Source organism: Pangasianodon hypophthalmus, chromosome 10 (assembly GCF_027358585.1).
Source record: "Pangasianodon hypophthalmus isolate fPanHyp1 chromosome 10, fPanHyp1.pri, whole genome shotgun sequence".
In the NCBI taxonomy this organism is placed as follows: domain Eukaryota; kingdom Metazoa; phylum Chordata; class Actinopteri; order Siluriformes; family Pangasiidae; genus Pangasianodon; species Pangasianodon hypophthalmus.
Genome location: NC_069719.1, coordinates 23,345,767 through 23,364,523, shown reverse-complemented (window position 1 = coordinate 23,364,523; position 18,757 = coordinate 23,345,767). Strand labels below are relative to the sequence as shown.

The following is an 18,757-nucleotide window of genomic DNA, read 5'->3' as shown; positions in this document are numbered from 1 at the left end:
TGTGACTTTTTGAAGGTCACATATGAGAGTATATCCAGATGTTAACAGAACTTCTGTTTGTTCAAATACATTGTGAATACTGTAAAAACCTTGCATAAAACACCACATTCTATCAATCAGGATTTTTAATTATTTACATGTATAATGCATCCAAAAACAGTTTCCCAGACAAAAAGATGATTGATATTTTACATTCATCAGTTCTACTTCCAGTTAATTATCATGTAGATATCTCACTAGGTTGGACTGCCTGTAGGAGGACAGCAGGTGAATGGGTCTGGCCAGTAAACAAAAGGATTACATGGTGTGTATGATTTATTTTGTAAATATAAATATATAGGCTGATTTTGAAATATAAAACAATTCAATAAAGTTTCCAGTGTGTTTAACCACAAGATAATACTTGCCTGCCCTCTACATTTCATTGACAGCCTTTCTTTTAAACAGAGCTAAATATAAACAATCAATATTCTGCTGAAAGTCTAGTTTCAGAACATCTACAAAAAAAAAATCAAGAATCTTACACAGGAAGACGCACAGGTGACAAACACAGATACAGGAGTCTCTCCACATAGCACATAGCTTTGTGACTGAATTCTCGTTTTATCAACCAACTTTTAGGATTCAGTCCATAGATTTAAGCTCACCACAGGTAAAAACCTAGAAACCCAGCATGTAATGAAAATGTGTACACAACACAGAATTGATATTTTGTTTAAACAAGAGAAAAGACATAACTTTAAATTAAGTGTAGCAAAATCTAAGCCAAAGCTGGTATTATGCTCAGTAGATGAACCTTCTTGTATTGGTCTGAAATACTGCTTACAATACTGGTCACACTTCTGAGTTCTGGAAGTGCATGTGAATACTGTAACAGAAAACACATAACACACACACACAAAAAAAATAGAAACTAGAACAAATTAGCTGTTTGTTATTACACAAACTGTTGTCTTGATTGCTATCAGAATGAAAAGCTGAGTCAGTTGGAATGGGGAATGCAGTGGGTCTTTTCACAACTTTTGGATTTAGTCTTTTTTACAGCTTGGAAGCTTGAAAATTTTTGTTCTTCATATGGGATGCAGTCTTACATCCACCCAAGAGTCAGCAGTGCATCACAAGAAAGACTCACAAGATGCAGAATAAAGCCTCTGCTTCATTTAGCACAAAGCCTCTGCTTCATCTAGCACTGTATGTTTTGTAAAAGTTAAATGATCCATATCTGTCCTTCAGAAAATTGCAGCCACAGGCCACCAACAATTGGTAAACTAATATAAAACTAATGTATAATGCAAGTGACGCATAAGAATGACAAAAAAAAAAAGCTATCTGGAAGCTTTCTAAAGCAAAAAGAGAACAGGCCCTTTAGATGGCCAAATTACAAGGAAAGCAGCATTCAGATCAGAAGGAGAAACTTGTCAGAGGGAGACTAAAATGTTTAGTCACAAAAAGAGTAAGGGGGAAATTAAGTTATTGTGTGGCCTGTGGTATTGTGTCCTGATGAAAAATGTATCCAGAGATTCATGCCCAGTTGAGAGGCCTGGTCTGCAAGAATATTTAATTGCTATGCCCAGTCCACAGTACAGAAGAGCTCTGATAATAAAATTACACTCCTTGACACTTTTTAGAAACCATAATTTTCAAATTATAAATAATCAGTATTATTTATAATTATGCTGTATAGAAGCACTAAGGCTCTACTGCGGCTACCAAATGCTGGTAAGTTTCTTACATTGCTCAGGACGAGGGCTGTCTGGTGAGTTAACAGAGCCGAAAGGGTCATGTTTGAGTTTGAGTTCAGACTCTGGTTAAATGTAGATACAGAGAATGCCAACACAGCAGACAATCAATTATCCAGTCACGCAATCCACTAAACTCCACAAAGCCCATGCACAGCATGGTTATCTTGGGCTGTGTGTGCGTGTCTGTGAAGAGTGATTTCAGCGCAGCCAAGATGAAGGAACCCACTGAGGCTCTGTGTCCAGTTTGTTGATGAGGCGCAACAGCTCCTGATAAGCCTTGTCCTGGTCAGTGTTCACAATTGCAGCATCAAACAAGTGGCCAAAGTTCTGCTCCATCTCTCTTGCTTTCTCAATTATGTCCCTCAGCTCCTCAGGCTTCACACAGAGGAAGAGAAAACAAAAGAACTCAAATGAGACTATACATTTTCATCTAAACGTGCATATATTAATTTACGTGAAAATTTGCTTCATAAAATGCTTGAAATGCTTTGTCTTCTTATGGCCATGCCACTAAGGTTCATCATGAATTTAATACAATCGATTATTATAATGTAATGCAATATCCTATAACATAATACAGCTTTTAGCATGGAGATAGCAACAACATGCCAGCTAGTATCTTTCTGAAAGAAAAAAACCCTTTGGTTACCTTTGGGTTCTTGTTATCTTTTGCTAAAAGGGCACGCAGTCGTTCCTGGGAGGGTGGTGCAATGAAGATAATATATGGCTTGAGGTCAGAGCTGCGCAATACCTTCAAAGACTAAGGAATAAAACAGTCAACAGTCACTAATGAGCTTGGGAGACGTTGCAGCACTCTGATATCCCTCATCCCCTCACCCATTTATCTCTCTCTCTCACCTGAGTGTGCAGACACAGGAGGCAAATCTTGCCGCTATTGATAAGCTGCCGCACAGAATCTGTGCTGGTGCCATACAGGTTCTTCTCAAACTCTCCTGACTCAATAAACTTCCCTGCCGCAGCATCCATCTCGAAAGCCTGGCGTGACACGAAGTGGTAGTCGCGCCCGTTCACTTCACCATCCCTCCGGTTCCGTGTGGTGTCTGATAAGAAAGCAGTCTCTTGCTTAGAATATTAGGGATGATAATAAAGCCACCTGCATCTTCTAATAAAATTAATGACACACATGTAATTCAGAAAACACATAAAGCACCTACTCAACACCCAATACTTACGAGGCACAGCACCTCCAAAACGGTCAGGCTCACTAGACAGAAGTCTCTGTCTCAGCTCATTCTGCCCACAGTTTGGAGGACCAATCAGAGCAATGGGGCGTTTTCGATTGGCTGGCTGGTGGTACAGTGCCATCTCCTCATAGGTAAGAATCTCCTCATTGTCGTAGTCTGAGAGACAGGATGATCATTAACCATGTAAATGACAGAATGGTTTACGTAGACTCTATTTGTGGAAGTCTTATAATAAGACCCAAAGCTCTTTAAAAAGCAAATTATTGCATCTTTCTCTGTAGGAGGCATGCAGGTCAGCAAGGTATATTTAGGGTTGCTAATTCTGAGAAAAGTTTACAGAAGAGTTTCTTAACCTTTTTGTGCCATGGCAAATGAGTGTTGGTCAGTGCGAGTGTTTGAGTGGATGTTTAGAGTGGTCTATGAGTGGTGCCCAGACTGAGTGGTTTCAATGATTTTGTTTTTCATAGAAGCAGGTAATTTTTCTATTGACATTTATTTAATTAATAAATTGTGATATTGATGGTATTATTTTGGTGTTTTATCCTTCTTATACCATAGCCATTGTGTCTTTAACGACCCATCGCGTTCTTTTACAGTCACATTTGTTGTGTAAAGTCCACAAGAAAAGTTAGCACCTTATGTTATAGCAGCTACAAACTGTTGTGACCTCAACTATCCTTTGTTTTTTTAATCTCTTTTTTTATTTAATAGGACAAAAAAAAAGCAACTTGTCATGTTACCAAGAAACTGGAAAGCTCCAGTTCTGACCGTTACAAAGCACTGAGACCCAAAACTCCTTCCATAATTTTTTTCCTTTGTTAAACATGTTTTTAAACAACACATTTGAAATACAACTGGTACTACTGTTAGAGCTGCTGTTAACGGGAATTAATCAATAAATTCTGACGAATCATATTCAGTGCTGACATATAAAGTAAAGTAAATGTTATTTTGCATATGTGCATTTTCAAGTACGCCTTTAAAATTGTATTATAAGCTGCTCAGAATACCTTTTGTAATGGCAAAAAGGGAGCTGCTGTTTCCTTATTTACATTTTAATTTTGTCATCTGTTTGTGATGTCTTTAATAAAAAAAAAATTCAAATACCTTACTAAAGAATGAAAATGCATTTGACATTTCATTTTGTCAACATTCTTGCATAATCACATGCTTTTGTTTTGATGCAGTTTGCATTTTCATTTAGATAAAGCTATATAAAGGCATGTATAAGCGTTATGAAAAGGCACATCTTGCATTTATAATCCCTTAAGGATTCACAGTAATCAGAGTAAAAACAAAAACTGGCTCACCGTCTGTCTTGTTTGCATTATACAGCAGTTTCTTCCGCTTCTTCTTGTTCTTTTTTGCACACCACAGCTTCCCTATTCAGTAATGTTGGATTGTGCATGTTGGAATGTATGATTCAGCAAATGATTCCAATATTTGCACAAATGAGAACAAAAACTCAAACAAATAACTGACTGTGTGTGTTAGTGCTTACCTGATTTTTCAGGCTCCTTATCTTCTTCTATTGTTTGTTTCATGGCTTCTCTTTGCTGCTGAAAGGTCTTACCTATATAATGTAAAAAATACAAACTTCAACACGTTTCAGTGGGTTTGGAAAGTAAAGTCTCTTTCGGTTTTTGCACAGTTAACTGTGTTATAGATTTAAAATGGATTAAATGTCATTTTTTGGCCATAAGTCTACACACAATTACCCATAATGACAAAGTGAAGACAAATTGTAAACAAATTGTCAACAATTTTTTGTAATTTTTTAAAAATCAAGAACTGAAATTTGATTTAGATAAGTATTTAGACCCTTTATTAAGTACTTTGTAGAAGCACCTTTGGCAGCAATTATAGTCTCTTGTCTTGGCTAAGTGTATAAAAAAAGCTTTGCATTGCTGGATTTGGGCAGTTTCTCACATTCTTAATGGCAGATCCTCTCAAGCTCATTATAATTGAATGGCAAGCATTTCTGAACTGCCATCTTCAGGTCTCTCCACACACAGATGTTCTATGGGGTTCAAGACTGGGGTTTGGCTGGCCCACTCAAGGACATTCAGAGACCTGTCCCAAAGCCCTTTCAGCATTTAATTGGCCATATGCTTCGGGTCGCTGTTGTGCTAAAAGGTGAACCTTTGCCCCAATCTGAAGTTGTGTGCACTATGGAGCAAGTTATCTTCAAGGACCTCTCTGCATTTGGCTGCATTCATTCTTCTCTCAATTCTGACCAGTCTCCCTGTACCATCTACTGAGAAGAACCCTAATTTCATGATGCTCCCATGACCATGCTTCAATATAGGGATTGTATTAGCCAGTTGATGAACAGTACCAGGTTTTTGCCAGATGTAGCACTTTGGAATTCAGCCCAAAGAGTGAAATTTTTGTCTCATCAGAACACAAAATCTTTTTCCTAATGCTCTCAGAGTCTTAAGTGCCTGCCATATGCATTTTCCTCAGGACTGGCTTCCGTCTAGCCACTCTACTATAAAGGTCTGATTAATGGAGTATTTCTGAAATGGTTGTCCTTATGGCAGATACTCCCATCTCTGCAGAGGACTTCAAAAGTTCTGTCGGCCATTGGCTTCTTGGTCACCTTCCTGACCAAGGCCCTTCAAGCCCATTTACTGAGTTTGGCCAGACATGCAGCCCTAGAAGAGCCCCGGTTGTCCCAAACTACTTCCATTTCACAATGATGGAGCCCACTATGGTCCTGGAAACAACCAAACTTTCAGAAATGGTTTTATACCCTTGTCCCAATCTACATCTTGACAAAATTTGATTACAATGGTCTACCAAGAGTTCCTTGGACTTCATGGTTTGGTTTGTGGTCTGACATGCACTGTGAACTGTGGGACCTTATACAATTCAATTCAATTCAATTTTATTTGTATAGCGCTTTTAACAATGGACATCGTCACAAAGCAGCTCCAAACCATAAATGGATTCACAAAAATATATTGTAAATACACAGGTGTGCCTTTCTAAATCATGTCCAATCAGTGACACAGCTGGATTTCAGTTAAGTTCTAGACACATCTCAAGATAAAGCAAACAGGATGCACCTGAGCTCAATTTGGAGTGCCTTAGGACAAGGGTCTGAAAACCTAAAACTAAATAATATCTTAAATCTAATCTAAATAATAAAGATATCAGTCTTTGATTTCAGTACATTTGCAAAAATTTCTAAATATATGTTCTTCTTTTATTATATATTAGGATGAGATGGTCTATTATGGGTAAACGTGGAAGTTCTTCTTCTTTTAACAGCAACTTTGAAAAGAAAGTGAAACAATTAGAATAAAAGAAGATGGCTATAGGTTCACAGATGATTATTGAATACTCATTCTGATAGCCTAAAAAAGGAAAAATTAGCATTTCTAAACCTTCCGGTTGAAGGAGCGTAGGGGAGGCATAATAATATTGTCAGCTGTGCAGTTGAGAACTGTGGCAAAAACATAGTTAGGTGGTGGATTTTTTAGCAATTCTGCAGTAATATGCAGTAAACCATTAAAAATATAATTGTACATTTTGACATAATCCTTTTACAAAGCGGTTGCCTAATGTCCACATGGCCAACATAATTCTTTGTTGATGCTGCTCACAGTGTTGACCAGGAGAGAGAGCGGGAGAGCACTGATCAAATAGAAAAAACAAAATGGCGTATTTAATAAATTTTTGAATAGTCATTAACACTATTTGTAAAGTGTTAGAGTTGACACTTCAGTGTAGGCCCAGTGTAGGCCCTTCAGTGTAGGCCCATAAAGCTGCTTTAACACTATTTGTAAAGTGTTAGAGTTGACACTTCAGTGTAGCCCTGTAAAGCTGCTTTGGGTCAAAATCTTCATCTTTTTTTCTGCTTCGGACAAAAACCGAATGAGGCTTTTTGACCATTTTCAGTGGCATCCCAATACATATAGTAAACAGACGTTAAATATATATTTCTTACTTTATGTTAACTAAGGCGAACATACGCTGATAGATTTTATTTCACATTAATGAGCTCAAAACTTTCTCCATTTACCTTGTCAGAAATTGAAGACACTGCATGGGTTGAAAGCACAGAGATAGGAGTGTAAATCATTCCAGATTTGACTGGCTCATCAGCCATTTTTTTGGGGGAGAAAAAGACTGCTCTTTTGGTGTATTTTATGCGATAACTCATATTAGTGTTACTTTTCCTGATTTCTGCCTCCAGACCGTGGTTGGAAGGCTGCCCTGTTCTTGGAGAGCTCCAGGGCCAGAGCCAGAGTGTCTTTCACCGTCTCCAACTACAATACCCATAATGCAGTGCACCTAAACATTAACCCTTAACTCTCTAACACTAGTGGACTCCAATGTTTTGGAGGAGCTCCTACAGAATTGTGTAACAGTGGATAGTATAATCGGTGAACTGTATAACAGTGGATAGTATAATCGGTGCAATATCGTGTAGGGATGATAATACCTTTATATCACACAAGCCTAATGGGTACTGTAGACCTGTAACTAAGAACTGCTGCTCTAATCATAAACACTATGATACTCATACTGAACATCCTTTCAACACACTTGGTAATCTTTGACGTAAGTAGGTAATCGTGAAAGAGTAATGATTTATAATTCCACTATCAGGTATGACGCACAAGAGCATGGGATCCTTTTTGAGTCTGGTTCCTCTCAATGCTTCTTCCTCATGTTGTCTCAGGGAGTTTTTCCCTCCCCACTGGCAGGCTTATTATCTAAATCTTCATATGGACTTCTGTAAAGATGCTTTGTGACAACGTCTATTGTTAAAAGTGCTATAGAAATAAAATGGAATTGAACTGAATTAATGAGCACAGAAATCTGTTGGTGACATGCTCTACACTGGAAGCTAGACAGACACCTATCCTTTTGTGATACCAATATGTTATGTATACTAGTGCAGTCAATAAATGTACTCTCTGTTACCTGGCACCAGCCCGGCTAGAGGCTGGTTTTCTTCATCTCCGTCTCTATAGGCCTGCCACCAGTTAGGGTCATCCTGGCTGATGATATGTAAAATGTCCCCCTTCTGAAAGCAGAGACCCAACTCCCGGCATGGTACATATGGGTCATCAGAAGGGTCATAGTCAAAATGTGCTTTCACATGCACCTGGGGGAGGTAAAACAAAGCAGAGTGAGGAAAAAACAATATAAAATGCTTTCAATTAGCATTTATGTAGGTCAAGAGCTAGTGTGTTAAACCCACCACAGTCTCTTTAATGGGAGGTGGTTTAGTATGTGGGCTGGGAATCAGAATAAAGGTCAACGTGCCGTGCATCTCTGCCTGAGGACACACAATTTAAATGCTTATGAATTAAAGGCCTATATATTTCTTATAACATCTTCTGATAAACCTATATCTTCAATGTGAATTACAACTCCATTTATATGTTTCAACAACTTCAATGCCAGGATCTTTCTCCCCTTACCAGGATATCAAACACTTCATTGACATCTTTGCCACGAATCTCGACCCCGTTGATCTCCAATATCTCATCGCCTTCATGGAGCAGTCCACTTCGCTCTGCTGCCCCTCCTTTCACAATCCGACTAATAATCACACTATCCATGTCATTTCTCACTGTGGCTCCCTACACACACATGGTATTGTATCAAGACTGAGATCAAGACAGAAAGAGAAGATTTAAATCACACCAGAATAGTGTTCTCACCAGTGGGATGTCCTTGGCCTTCTCTATGCGTACGATCTTGACAGTCTCTCCTCCCCACTGTGTGAGGGTCTCGCATGGGCTATCAAGAGGACCCATAGGCTCTGGTTGCATCTCCTGCTCAGCCACACTGTCGTGGGCCAGCATCAGAGCCTACAGAAAAAGAAAAAAACTGAAAATGCTGGACATGTCTTGTGTTAGAAATATGATTTCCATAGCCATGACAAAGTAATTACATTTCATGAACACTTAGGCAAAAGTTCAGAACATGGATTGGGGTTTGGACTTTAGAACACAGACAATCATAGCTGAGACAGAGTTTACATCACCAGAGAGGAAGCAGGGGAGGCACATGTAAAGTGTGAATGACACTGACCAGCATGTGAGGGCTTTTGAGCAAAGTGCACAGATCAAGACCCTCTTTCTGCGAGCTGTTGTGCAGCATGGCCTGGACCTAACAGAAAGAAAGCAGTCTCTGTTAACGCCACAACTGGTAAACACCACAGCTAAAACAGAGCTTACCTTTGTCCCAGTTAAGGTGGAAATGTGGAATAAAATATGCTCAGAGTTCAGAAATGTTTATGAGGAAGTTTGCACTATCTGTTTAGCATCCATTTCTTTTCAAATACCATTACCACCATAGGTTGAGTAAAACTGCAATGGCATCTCATGTATTTGCCAGCTCCTTACTTGCCAAGGCATTCTGCACAGGCACTGATTGAAGTGTTTAGCCAGAACAAGAGGGTATTTCTTAATACACAGACATTTCTCAAATGTTTGGGAATTTTGCAATTTATGTGGCTAGAATCCATTATTGAGTCGGAAAAACCTGGGTGGTCTGTCACAAAGGTGCCATGTTCCAAGTTTAAATGTAAACACATTTAGATGTAAACATCAGGAAGTGAAAGCAGAAATTCTGATCTATTGTCTCATATTCATATTTTGATCGCAAACTCAAATGTATTCACTGTATAGCAAAAAACAAAGAATTGGCCTTGCCGTTCCAATACTTTCAGAAGGGACTGTGTATATTAGCTGTTATACATAAGAACCGGCCAGCAAACTGCTAGATGTATTTTCCGCCCTTCTACAATAATGTTACTTTGTTGCCATTTGTAATGAAACATGGGGAGGAAGAAATGGCAAATATTTATTAAAACAAGAAAAAAAAAAACATTTGGAACAATATTCAGTTTCTTTACTTTTTTCTTAATTTTGTTGTATAAACTGTTGTATAAAAGTAATAGAACATGCAAGGCCATGTGTTAATATACGCCGTACTCCGTTCCATTGCATAAAAGCAACTGCGCCATCAGTGTAACTTAGGCAGCTAATTTTTTTTCTTTGGTTCCTAATGATGGCTCAACATAAAGCTGCACTGTCAAGACGCACAGGAAAGGAGGACAGCAACAACTGCCAGCTAATTTGACATTCATTAAAACTTAAAACACAAAACTAACTGCAAGGCAATGTACATATTGATTTATATCCTCTGAACATTACTTTACACTTTTAAAAGATACTATTAAAACAAATCGCCTTGAACAAGACAACACTAAGAGACATTATATTAACAGTGGACATATGTCTGAAATACAGCATAAAAATGGCAAAAATCTCAGCCAATATTCATATGCTGTACAACCATAAGCAGAGAGTTACGTAGATTTCATTTTAATACCAGTTTATGTATCAGTTTAGTGATATTATTTTAGTATTACATACATTTTTATTGGAACCAATGCCACCAGTTTTTTTTTTTTTTTTTTTTTTTTTTTTTTTTAACGAACAAAACTAATTGTTTAATAAAATAATAAAATAGAATACAATTATTATAGTAACAATAACAATATGGTAATTAATTGTATCTGACCTCATGCACAAGGCTCTGTGCATGGTCTGTGAGGGGAAAGGGAGGACTTGGCCGATTCATGTGTAGTGCCACAGCATTGTGGATGCTGAATGCCTTCTGGAAGTCAGGCTTCTGTACAAGCTGCAGCACCAGCTCCACGTCCTCCTGACTCTGAGCATCACCCAGACAGTGCTGTACCTGCTTCAGAGACATCAGCAACTCCTCCAGGTCTGTCCACACACACGCACGCATGCACACACACACCCACACAATGATTTTAAGACTGCTCAGTCGGACTTGAGTTCACTACATTCAATAAATGCTTCTCAATTATTCAACCATAAATAAATGAATAGAGACTCTATGCTGGCTCTCTGCATGGTGCTCATTAAAAAGCCTTCACAGGATAAATGTGTAATCCACTGGCTAAACCTAAAACACCCTTGAAGCACAGCTTAAATTGTTATAGCACCATTAAAATACAAATCAAGTTTTACTATTAAGTATGCTACCTTTACAGAATGACCTCCTTTACCTTTGCAAATCCTCTCTTCTGAATGAAGACCCTGAGATTGTGTCTAGGGACTTTACACAGGAGGAGGTTAAAGGGGAGTTTATTTGTGCGCTGGGTGGGTGGCTGATGCTGTATCTCAAAATCTTATGACCTACTGTAACTTTTAGGGAATAATGAAATAGTCTTCATTTTCCTGAGCAGTGCAAACCATAAGCAAATCTAGAAGGAGTAACAGCTGAGGAATGTAGATATAATACAGAAGAAATAGAAACAGAAAGCCTGTGAGAGTGGTCAAACAATGGAGCAAGTGTAGGCTGAGCCAGAATGACTCAGAGGAGTTTTTTAATTAAGCTAGTATGTACAGGGGCCCCTGCTCCCTTTCTCAGGAATTCACCATCACTTACTCTCACTCTCTCTCTCTCTCTCTCTCTCACACACAAACACACACAGGGTGTGTCCTAAACATTAAAAAAATACCACCTTCGAAGGCTGTTTTTGGATGCAGGAAATGTAGTCATGTGTGCATCGAATGAGTGCATGTGCCTCATGCTGCCTTCTGAGATGTGTTCTATATGTTGCTGCTTTTTAAAGGTAGTATACATATAGCCTTTCCAATGAAGTGATTCTAATTAACCCCAAATAAAGAACTGTTTCTGCAGGATTTCCCTGACATCATCTGAGTTTCATCCAACTGCTGAAGCCATGGTCTGCAAAGAGCTGGGCTATGGGGTAGCAGGGCTAGAGGGAAGCCCTTTCTCACAAGAAAAGAAAAAAAAAAAAAAATAAATAAAAATCCAAGCCCACCTAACGCACCCTAAACCATGTGGATAAATCTGTGTTATGGTCTGATAAGACCAACATAGAACATTTTTGGGTATATTTCTTGAAGATGTGTTTGGGGCACCAAAAGAACGCCATACCCATGCTGGATCATGCAATGAGGCTGCTTCTCTTCAGCTGGGACTTGGGGTCTAATCAAAACATCTGCCAGTCTATTTTGGCACAAATCCGGCAACCTCGTGTTAGACAGTTGAAGATGAAGAAATATTCCACCTTCCAGCTCAACAATGACCCAAAGCACAAATCCAAATCAACAAAGAATTGGGTTCAAAAAAGAAAATCAATGTTTTGGAATGGCCTAGTCAGAGCCTAGATCTAAATCCTATTGAAAACCTGTTGAATGACTTGAGGGCTGTGCAAAGGAGATCACCTTGCAATTTGATAGATCTGGAGCATTTTTGCAAGGAAAAAGTTGGTAGATTCTTAGAATTCTGCATTTAACAAATCTACATTAGCTCAGAATTAGTCTCAATTAGATATCTGCATTTCTTTCCACACACCTGGCCACAGAGCAGCTGTCCAATTACTTTTGTTCCCTTTTGTATGTGGGGGGCTACATATAAAAAGTGCTGTAATTAGTTAATAAATAACCGCAAATTAAAGGTGAAAGTCTGCACTTTGAGCTAATTTTCCATTATTTAATTTCAACTCCAATATATTGTGGAAGGCAGATAAAACAATTTCCAAATATTTATGGACCTGACTGTACACTCACTGTCCACTTTATTAGGAACATTCATGCAGTTATCTATTCAGCCAATCATTTGGCAGCAACGCGATGCAAAAAATCATGCAGATACAGGTCAAAAGCTTCAGTTAATTTTCACATCAAACATCAAAATGAAGAAAAAGTGTGATGTTTGTGACTTTGATCATGGCATGGATGTTGGTACCAGAAGAGCTGGTTTAAGTATTTCATAAACTGCTGATCGTCGGGAATTATACAGAGTCTTATACAGTATTGTGCGAAAAACAAAAAACATTGAGTGAGCAATAGTTCTTTGGGTGGAAACACCTTGTTGATAAGAGAGGTGAGAAGAAAATGGCCAGATTTGTTTGAGCTGCCAGGAAGGATAGAGCAACTCAAACAATCACCCTTTACAACTGTGGTGAGCAGAAAAGCATCTCAGCATGCACAAAACATTGAACCTTGAGGTGGGTAGGCTACAGCAGAAGACTTAATTGGGTTCCACTCCTGTCAGCCAAGAACCCTCCACTCAGAGGATGTTTTTTGTTTTTCACACCATTCTGTGTGAAAAACAAATTTGTGTGTGAAAATTCCAGGAGATCAGTAGTATCTGTAATACTCAAACCAGCCTGTCTGGCACCAACAGCCATAAAGTCACAGGGATAACATTTTTCCCCATTCTGATGTTTGATGTAAACATTACCTGAAGCTCTTGACTTGTAACTACATGATTTTATGTATTGCTGCCACATGATTGGCCGATTAGATAACTGCATGAATGTGCAGGTGTACAGGTGTTCCTATTAAAGTGGACAGTGAGTGTATATAGCCACAAACTGAGTTGTGTTAAAATTACAGAAAATGAGGTGGCCAGAACCAGGCAGATCCTGTTTTTATGTTTGAGTAGTCCCCAAGAGGAAACTTTTTATATTCAAACTTTGGAGGAAGCCAGAGAGACAGCACAGGGTCAGCCATTGTACAGCGTGTCCAAAAAAGTCAGTAACCATTGGGAACATGATGAGCAAATATGTTGACCCGAATATGTTAAGCAAAATCCACAAAAACATGATACAGTAGCTGAGATAACGCATAGAGCGTAAGGGTGAACAAGGATCAACAGTAAAACATACTGTATATTCTACATGTAGAACATACTGTATGTTGTAAATAATAAACACAAATTTAAGTATATGTAGTTTTACTTTCATTGGTTCCTGACTTTTCAGACACTTTGTATAACATCCTTGGAGCAGTCAAGGGTGAAGAGTCTTGATAAAGGACCCAACAGGGGCAGTTATGAAATTTAAACTCAAAACCTTCCAGTGCCTCAAACAGAAACTTAATCATTGAGCTACCACTGCAATGGTCATTACTCACCCAATAGTCGTGGTGCCCCACTGAATCCCTGCAGCTGCCCTAATGACATGCCGGGACCCTCCAAAGGCTCAAAAGTGGGGTTGTCAATGCCCACCTTGGGGTTCTGTGCCAGCTTCTTGAGGCGCATGGAGGAGTTGACCTCGAGCTCTTGACGGTTACGGCCCTCCTCTTCCCTTCTTCTGCGGTCCTCCTGCTGCTGGCGGATGCGTTCCAGCTGGGCGCTGCGCCGTACAGGCAGTGTGCGTGCACCCAGGTCACCTGGGCAGTCCACAGCCATCTCCCTGTGCCAGTGGCCAGACGAGTCTGGGGCATCGCTGGTGCCTGCTGCCCTCTCTTCTGACTCACTTACATGACCATTCAGGTGGGAGGTGGTCATAATGCAGGCGTGTGGTTCACGTGGAAAGGTGTGTGCGAGAGATGCAAGGCTTACGAGGGACAAGTTCTGCATGATCGGAAGCCTGAGGCCATGACATCCGGGTCAGAGAAGTTGCTCCAGCTGAGGAGAGGAAAGTAGAATGAAGCTTACTGTTGTGTACAATTTTATCAATAACACCTTACCCTGAAGACAAAAAGAAATTAGGGAAGAGCTTTGAATTTCAGTATCTAAATGAAGCATAATAATAAAACAGCAGAACTCCCAACCCCAAAAGCCCTATTCAGAGTGGATTAGTTTATCATGGGAACTTCAGTAATAATTTTTTTTAACACGTCTCCTCAGTGATAAAAAATCTCACCGGTCATCCGGACATAATAAAATTACCACAGGAACAGTGAGCTTGTAGTGGACTTTCTAAGAACCCGGATGTTTGCGTCACATAGTCATATGATCATGCTCCATTCACAACTTGGCGTCCAAGCCGTTCGGGGAGGTACTGGAGTAGAGAAGAGACGCTAACTCTTATTTCAGTTTGGGGAAAACCTAAGTTTCAGTTACAATTTGAAAATACAATAAAACAATAATCACAAAGTATATGAGAAGCATCCTTTTTTTCACAACTCTGGAAGTGTTTAATAACTGGGGAACGGTCACTGATACGCACACCACAAGACTAAATATAGCAAGTAGCATAAGTCAAACATCTTTTGAATGAAATGGATCCACAGGGCTGACATTTTCACTAATAAATCTTTTTTATTTTGTTTAAAATGTTTGCCTTTTTTCCTCTTTTGTCTAAAACCTGTAAGTACCATTTTTGGGTTTTCATTATATCAATAATAAACATGGTGACTGATGTTGTGCAGCATTAGCTAAGTTCATTATACACTCAGATATCATTTCACATTAATTTACTCAAACCCTTCTACATTTACCATGACAGAAACTGAATGCACTGCAACAGTCCATCATTCAAGCAGGAAAATCTGAGTTAAGACGAGAGAACTGGCCAAAATATCTCTCATGTGAAATGGGAGGAAGTTCGGGACTTCAACAGGGAGTCATTTAATATCAGGGAATTAAAAAACCTATGCAATTATCAACCATTCCAAATTCATATGTCGACTGACCCATCTGTCATTTTATTGTTGTTGTTTTTTTCCCGCATGTATGATAACTTGTACCAGCATACTCCAGAATGTGGAAATTTGGCATATTTAGTAGCACCAGACAATGAGTGCTTTGTTCTTAGCAGTAATCAGAGACCTTTTTAGATTAGATAAAGCAAAAAAAAATCTCTGATATTAATGTTTAACTGTAAAAAGCTCCATTTGGTTCATATGATTGTGGTGGAATGCATCTTGCTGTAGCATGCACTACACTGCTGAATCCCATCACCTCCTGAACCACACACATCAACTGAGGGTGTTAATATTTTTACTACGTGGATAAATTAACTTGCCTGGATAACAGACTATCTTTTCAAAATCAGAAACAGAGAGACGTGTCAACACTGACAAAAGCAAAACAGTTCACAGTTAAACACAAAATATTTAGGAGGGAAAAAGACAGACTCAAACAACTTTCACAAGCAGTGCAAATGCAGAACAGCATTGTTCAAAGACAAAATGTTATTTAAAATGCTGTTTTGTCAAGGGGGCAAACACTATGCTACATTAAAGACAGTATCAGGTGAGGATAAATAGTGTGACTCAAGGATTTGTCCCTTCTCCAAGAATTTGAGTACTCGCCCTTTTTCTCTTCCCAATACTTTATTGAAAACTATTAAACAAGTACTTTACTCAAGCCCTGCAGCTACTCTTGTGACACATACTACATAGACTTAAAAGGTGGGGTTGTCACCCATGGCTTGGTTCTGTTCCATGGCCAGCTTCTTGAGGTGTAGGGGGATGAGCGGGTGTTATTGACAGTGAAGTCTTCCCTTCCCCATGAATTTGAGTACTTGCTAATTTTCTTTCAAATAATGTTACATCAATATGCAAATCCTGTGTTTGCATTAATGAACTTAACTAGCTAACTAGCTGATCAGCTACCAATTTTAGCATAGTTTAAAGCTACTAGATTGAATTTCTGGAAATCTGGAATTCTGTCTTTTATGGTACAAAAATGTTACTGCAAGATACTTGAGGAAGAACATTTCATAATAGGGGTTGTGCTGTGCCATTCTCCGGAGTACTGTAAGTCAATACATGTTAGCGAGAATTCAAGGCTGCATTCCAAACTGCATAACAAGCACCAATCAGTATGCATAAATAGTATAGATACCACTTATGCATTAATGGCCATGTGATTCCCAACTGCTTGTTCATAAATGTCCTTCCATTTTCATATGCGCAGAAAAAAAAAAGAAAACAGGGCTTGAAATGAAGGGGTCCAGGGGGATGTAATCGAAGATAGTCCATTCTCATGTGATGAAAAATATATCAGTAATATATGTTCGTTTTCATGCATGCAGCATATGTTTCCCATGCAGAGCATCTCTAGAAATGAATGTGTTTTCTAGGGCTAAAATTCAAAGAGTTTGCATTAAAACTCTAAGAGAGCAGCACAAAGAGTTGGACTATCTTAAAATTCCTCACAAAAGCTCATTCAGGTTTCAGGCATGTGTGTTTGAACATTATCTGGGAACACACAGGTGAAGGTTTTTTTTGTTGTTGTTTTTCACTTGTTTAATAGTTTTAATTTATGAGCTATGTGAGTGTTTCAGCAGACTTATGAGTGTTTCAAAGTAACAAGAATTTTATGCAAATGTGTAAACCTTCTGAACAATTTATTTTTGATTTCACATCAACAATTAGATTTTTCTGTTGTATTCCTTGTATTAAAGCTACAGGATGTGATGTTGGAATTTATCCTTATCTGGTAGAAAAATTATATTGAAAGCATGTCACACTACAATTGTGCAATGTGGGCTGTGTCCTCCACTGCATGCATTTAGATAGAATACAAAGCTGTGAGAAGTGCTCACATCATTTATCATGATCTTTTAAAATGGAAAATCACAAGCAGAGAAAAATCAATAACACACAGGCCTAGCAACAAGAAAGTGATAAAGAATTAGAGAGCGCTTTACTGGTCACATTCTGCCACAAGAAAATGTATTGCATGACTATATTAAAATGTGTTATTACCAGTAGTTGGGGAACAGGATGCATCACATACTTTAAAAATGCCAACTGCCAACAGAAGTAGTCAGCAACTATTCCATTTGACACATCAGAAAGCACAGGGAAGAGTAGGAGAGCGCCAGTCAAAAAGAACTGCTTACAGGAGTTTAAATCAGATGCATTTACGTTTATTTACATTCAGTCTGTTTTACACAACACTTCCTTGTAACAAGTAACAGCTACTTTACTTGACTCTTACTCACGTGGATACTTGGATGAGAACTTTAATTTTTATTTGAGTGTTTGTGAGTATTTTTACCTCTGTCAATACCAAGTTAATATATTACTTATCAAAATACAAACAATTTTTATAGCTTTGCAACATTAAGGCGTACATTTTGATTTTATTAATGGATGACTAACTTCCCTAGTACAAATCAGTTAAATTATTTAATAACAATTTAATAAAGTTATTTTAAACTGAGATTAAGAATTTTGTATATAATTGCTTTAATTTTTCTTCCTTGTAACAGTAATGTTATAGATACTGTAATATTTTTGTTCAGGAAAACCATGCATTATAAAAAAAAAAATAAATAATAATTACTTTCTTGGGAATATATTTTTCATTAAAAAGGCAAATTTAGTATAAAACATTATATTTATATAGCATTATAAGTATAACATAAGTATATTTATATAGCATTTATATGTAGCAATTATCTAGAATAAAAAAAAAACAAATGTTAATTGTCTGTACAAGTAGGTTTTAAAGTACCATATCGACTACTCGATTATTAATCGAAGGAAACGGTCAAATGATCAATTATCAAAATAGTTGATAGTGACAGCTCTAGTATTTAATCACTTCCTAATTATCATCACCATTAACATTATTTGTAAAGAGTTTGACACTTTGTTGTAGGCCTATTTAATCTTTTTGGGATAAAATCATAGATTTTGGCTGACCATTTCCGGCTAAAAAATTTTGGCGACATCCCTAATAAATATACACTAAGCAGGGCCTCCCATTTCTTCAGTTTCCCGGTAAGTTACAACCTTCACGGCAAGTGGTGTGACCAATACCCCAGCGCTAATACAAACATAGGATTAATGCGGTGCATGTGCGCGCTCACACACACACACACACACACACACACACACACACAGGCAAACCCTCATTTAGGCAGCCTTTCCTCGCTGATTAAATCTAGGTTAAAGAAATCACCATGGTGATTGGGAAGTGACGCAGAATTCAAAAACACATCAAGTGCTACAGACTAAATGGATCAAAAAACACTACATCATTATTAAGTTTCAAATATTGTACTTCTATAACACTGAAGGTTTTAAT

General features: G+C 38.2%; 1 protein-coding gene across 7 annotated transcripts in view; it reads right to left on the bottom strand.

Annotated features, from left to right (window-relative positions):
• Positions 1–107: 107 nt before the first annotated feature.
• pals1a (protein associated with LIN7 1, MAGUK p55 family member a) overlaps positions 108–18,757 on the bottom strand; it is a 27,997-nt gene continuing 9,347 nt past the window's right edge. For 6 of the 7 annotated variants that reach the window (XM_026926270.3, XM_034307814.2, XM_026926267.3 and 3 more), the window contains 13 exons: positions 13,900–14,395; positions 10,502–10,710; positions 9,005–9,082; positions 8,632–8,781; positions 8,389–8,550; positions 8,166–8,243; positions 7,886–8,069; positions 4,449–4,520; positions 4,258–4,329; positions 2,936–3,103; positions 2,601–2,803; positions 2,392–2,502; positions 108–2,117 (listed from right to left, as the gene is read on the bottom strand). In XM_026926270.3, the coding sequence (XP_026782071.3) occupies positions 1,941–2,117; positions 2,392–2,502; positions 2,601–2,803; positions 2,936–3,103; positions 4,258–4,329; positions 4,449–4,520; positions 7,886–8,069; positions 8,166–8,243; positions 8,389–8,550; positions 8,632–8,781; positions 9,005–9,082; positions 10,502–10,710; positions 13,900–14,347 (2,112 nt within the window). In that variant the 5' untranslated portion in view covers positions 14,348–14,395 and the 3' untranslated portion in view covers positions 108–1,940. Of the gene's footprint in view, positions 2,118–2,391; positions 2,503–2,600; positions 2,804–2,935; positions 3,104–4,257; positions 4,330–4,448; positions 4,521–7,885; positions 8,070–8,165; positions 8,244–8,388; positions 8,551–8,631; positions 8,782–9,004; positions 9,083–10,501; positions 10,711–13,899; positions 14,396–14,633; positions 17,828–18,757 lie in introns of those variants that run through there. The other variant, XM_026926269.3, reaches the window with a different exon arrangement.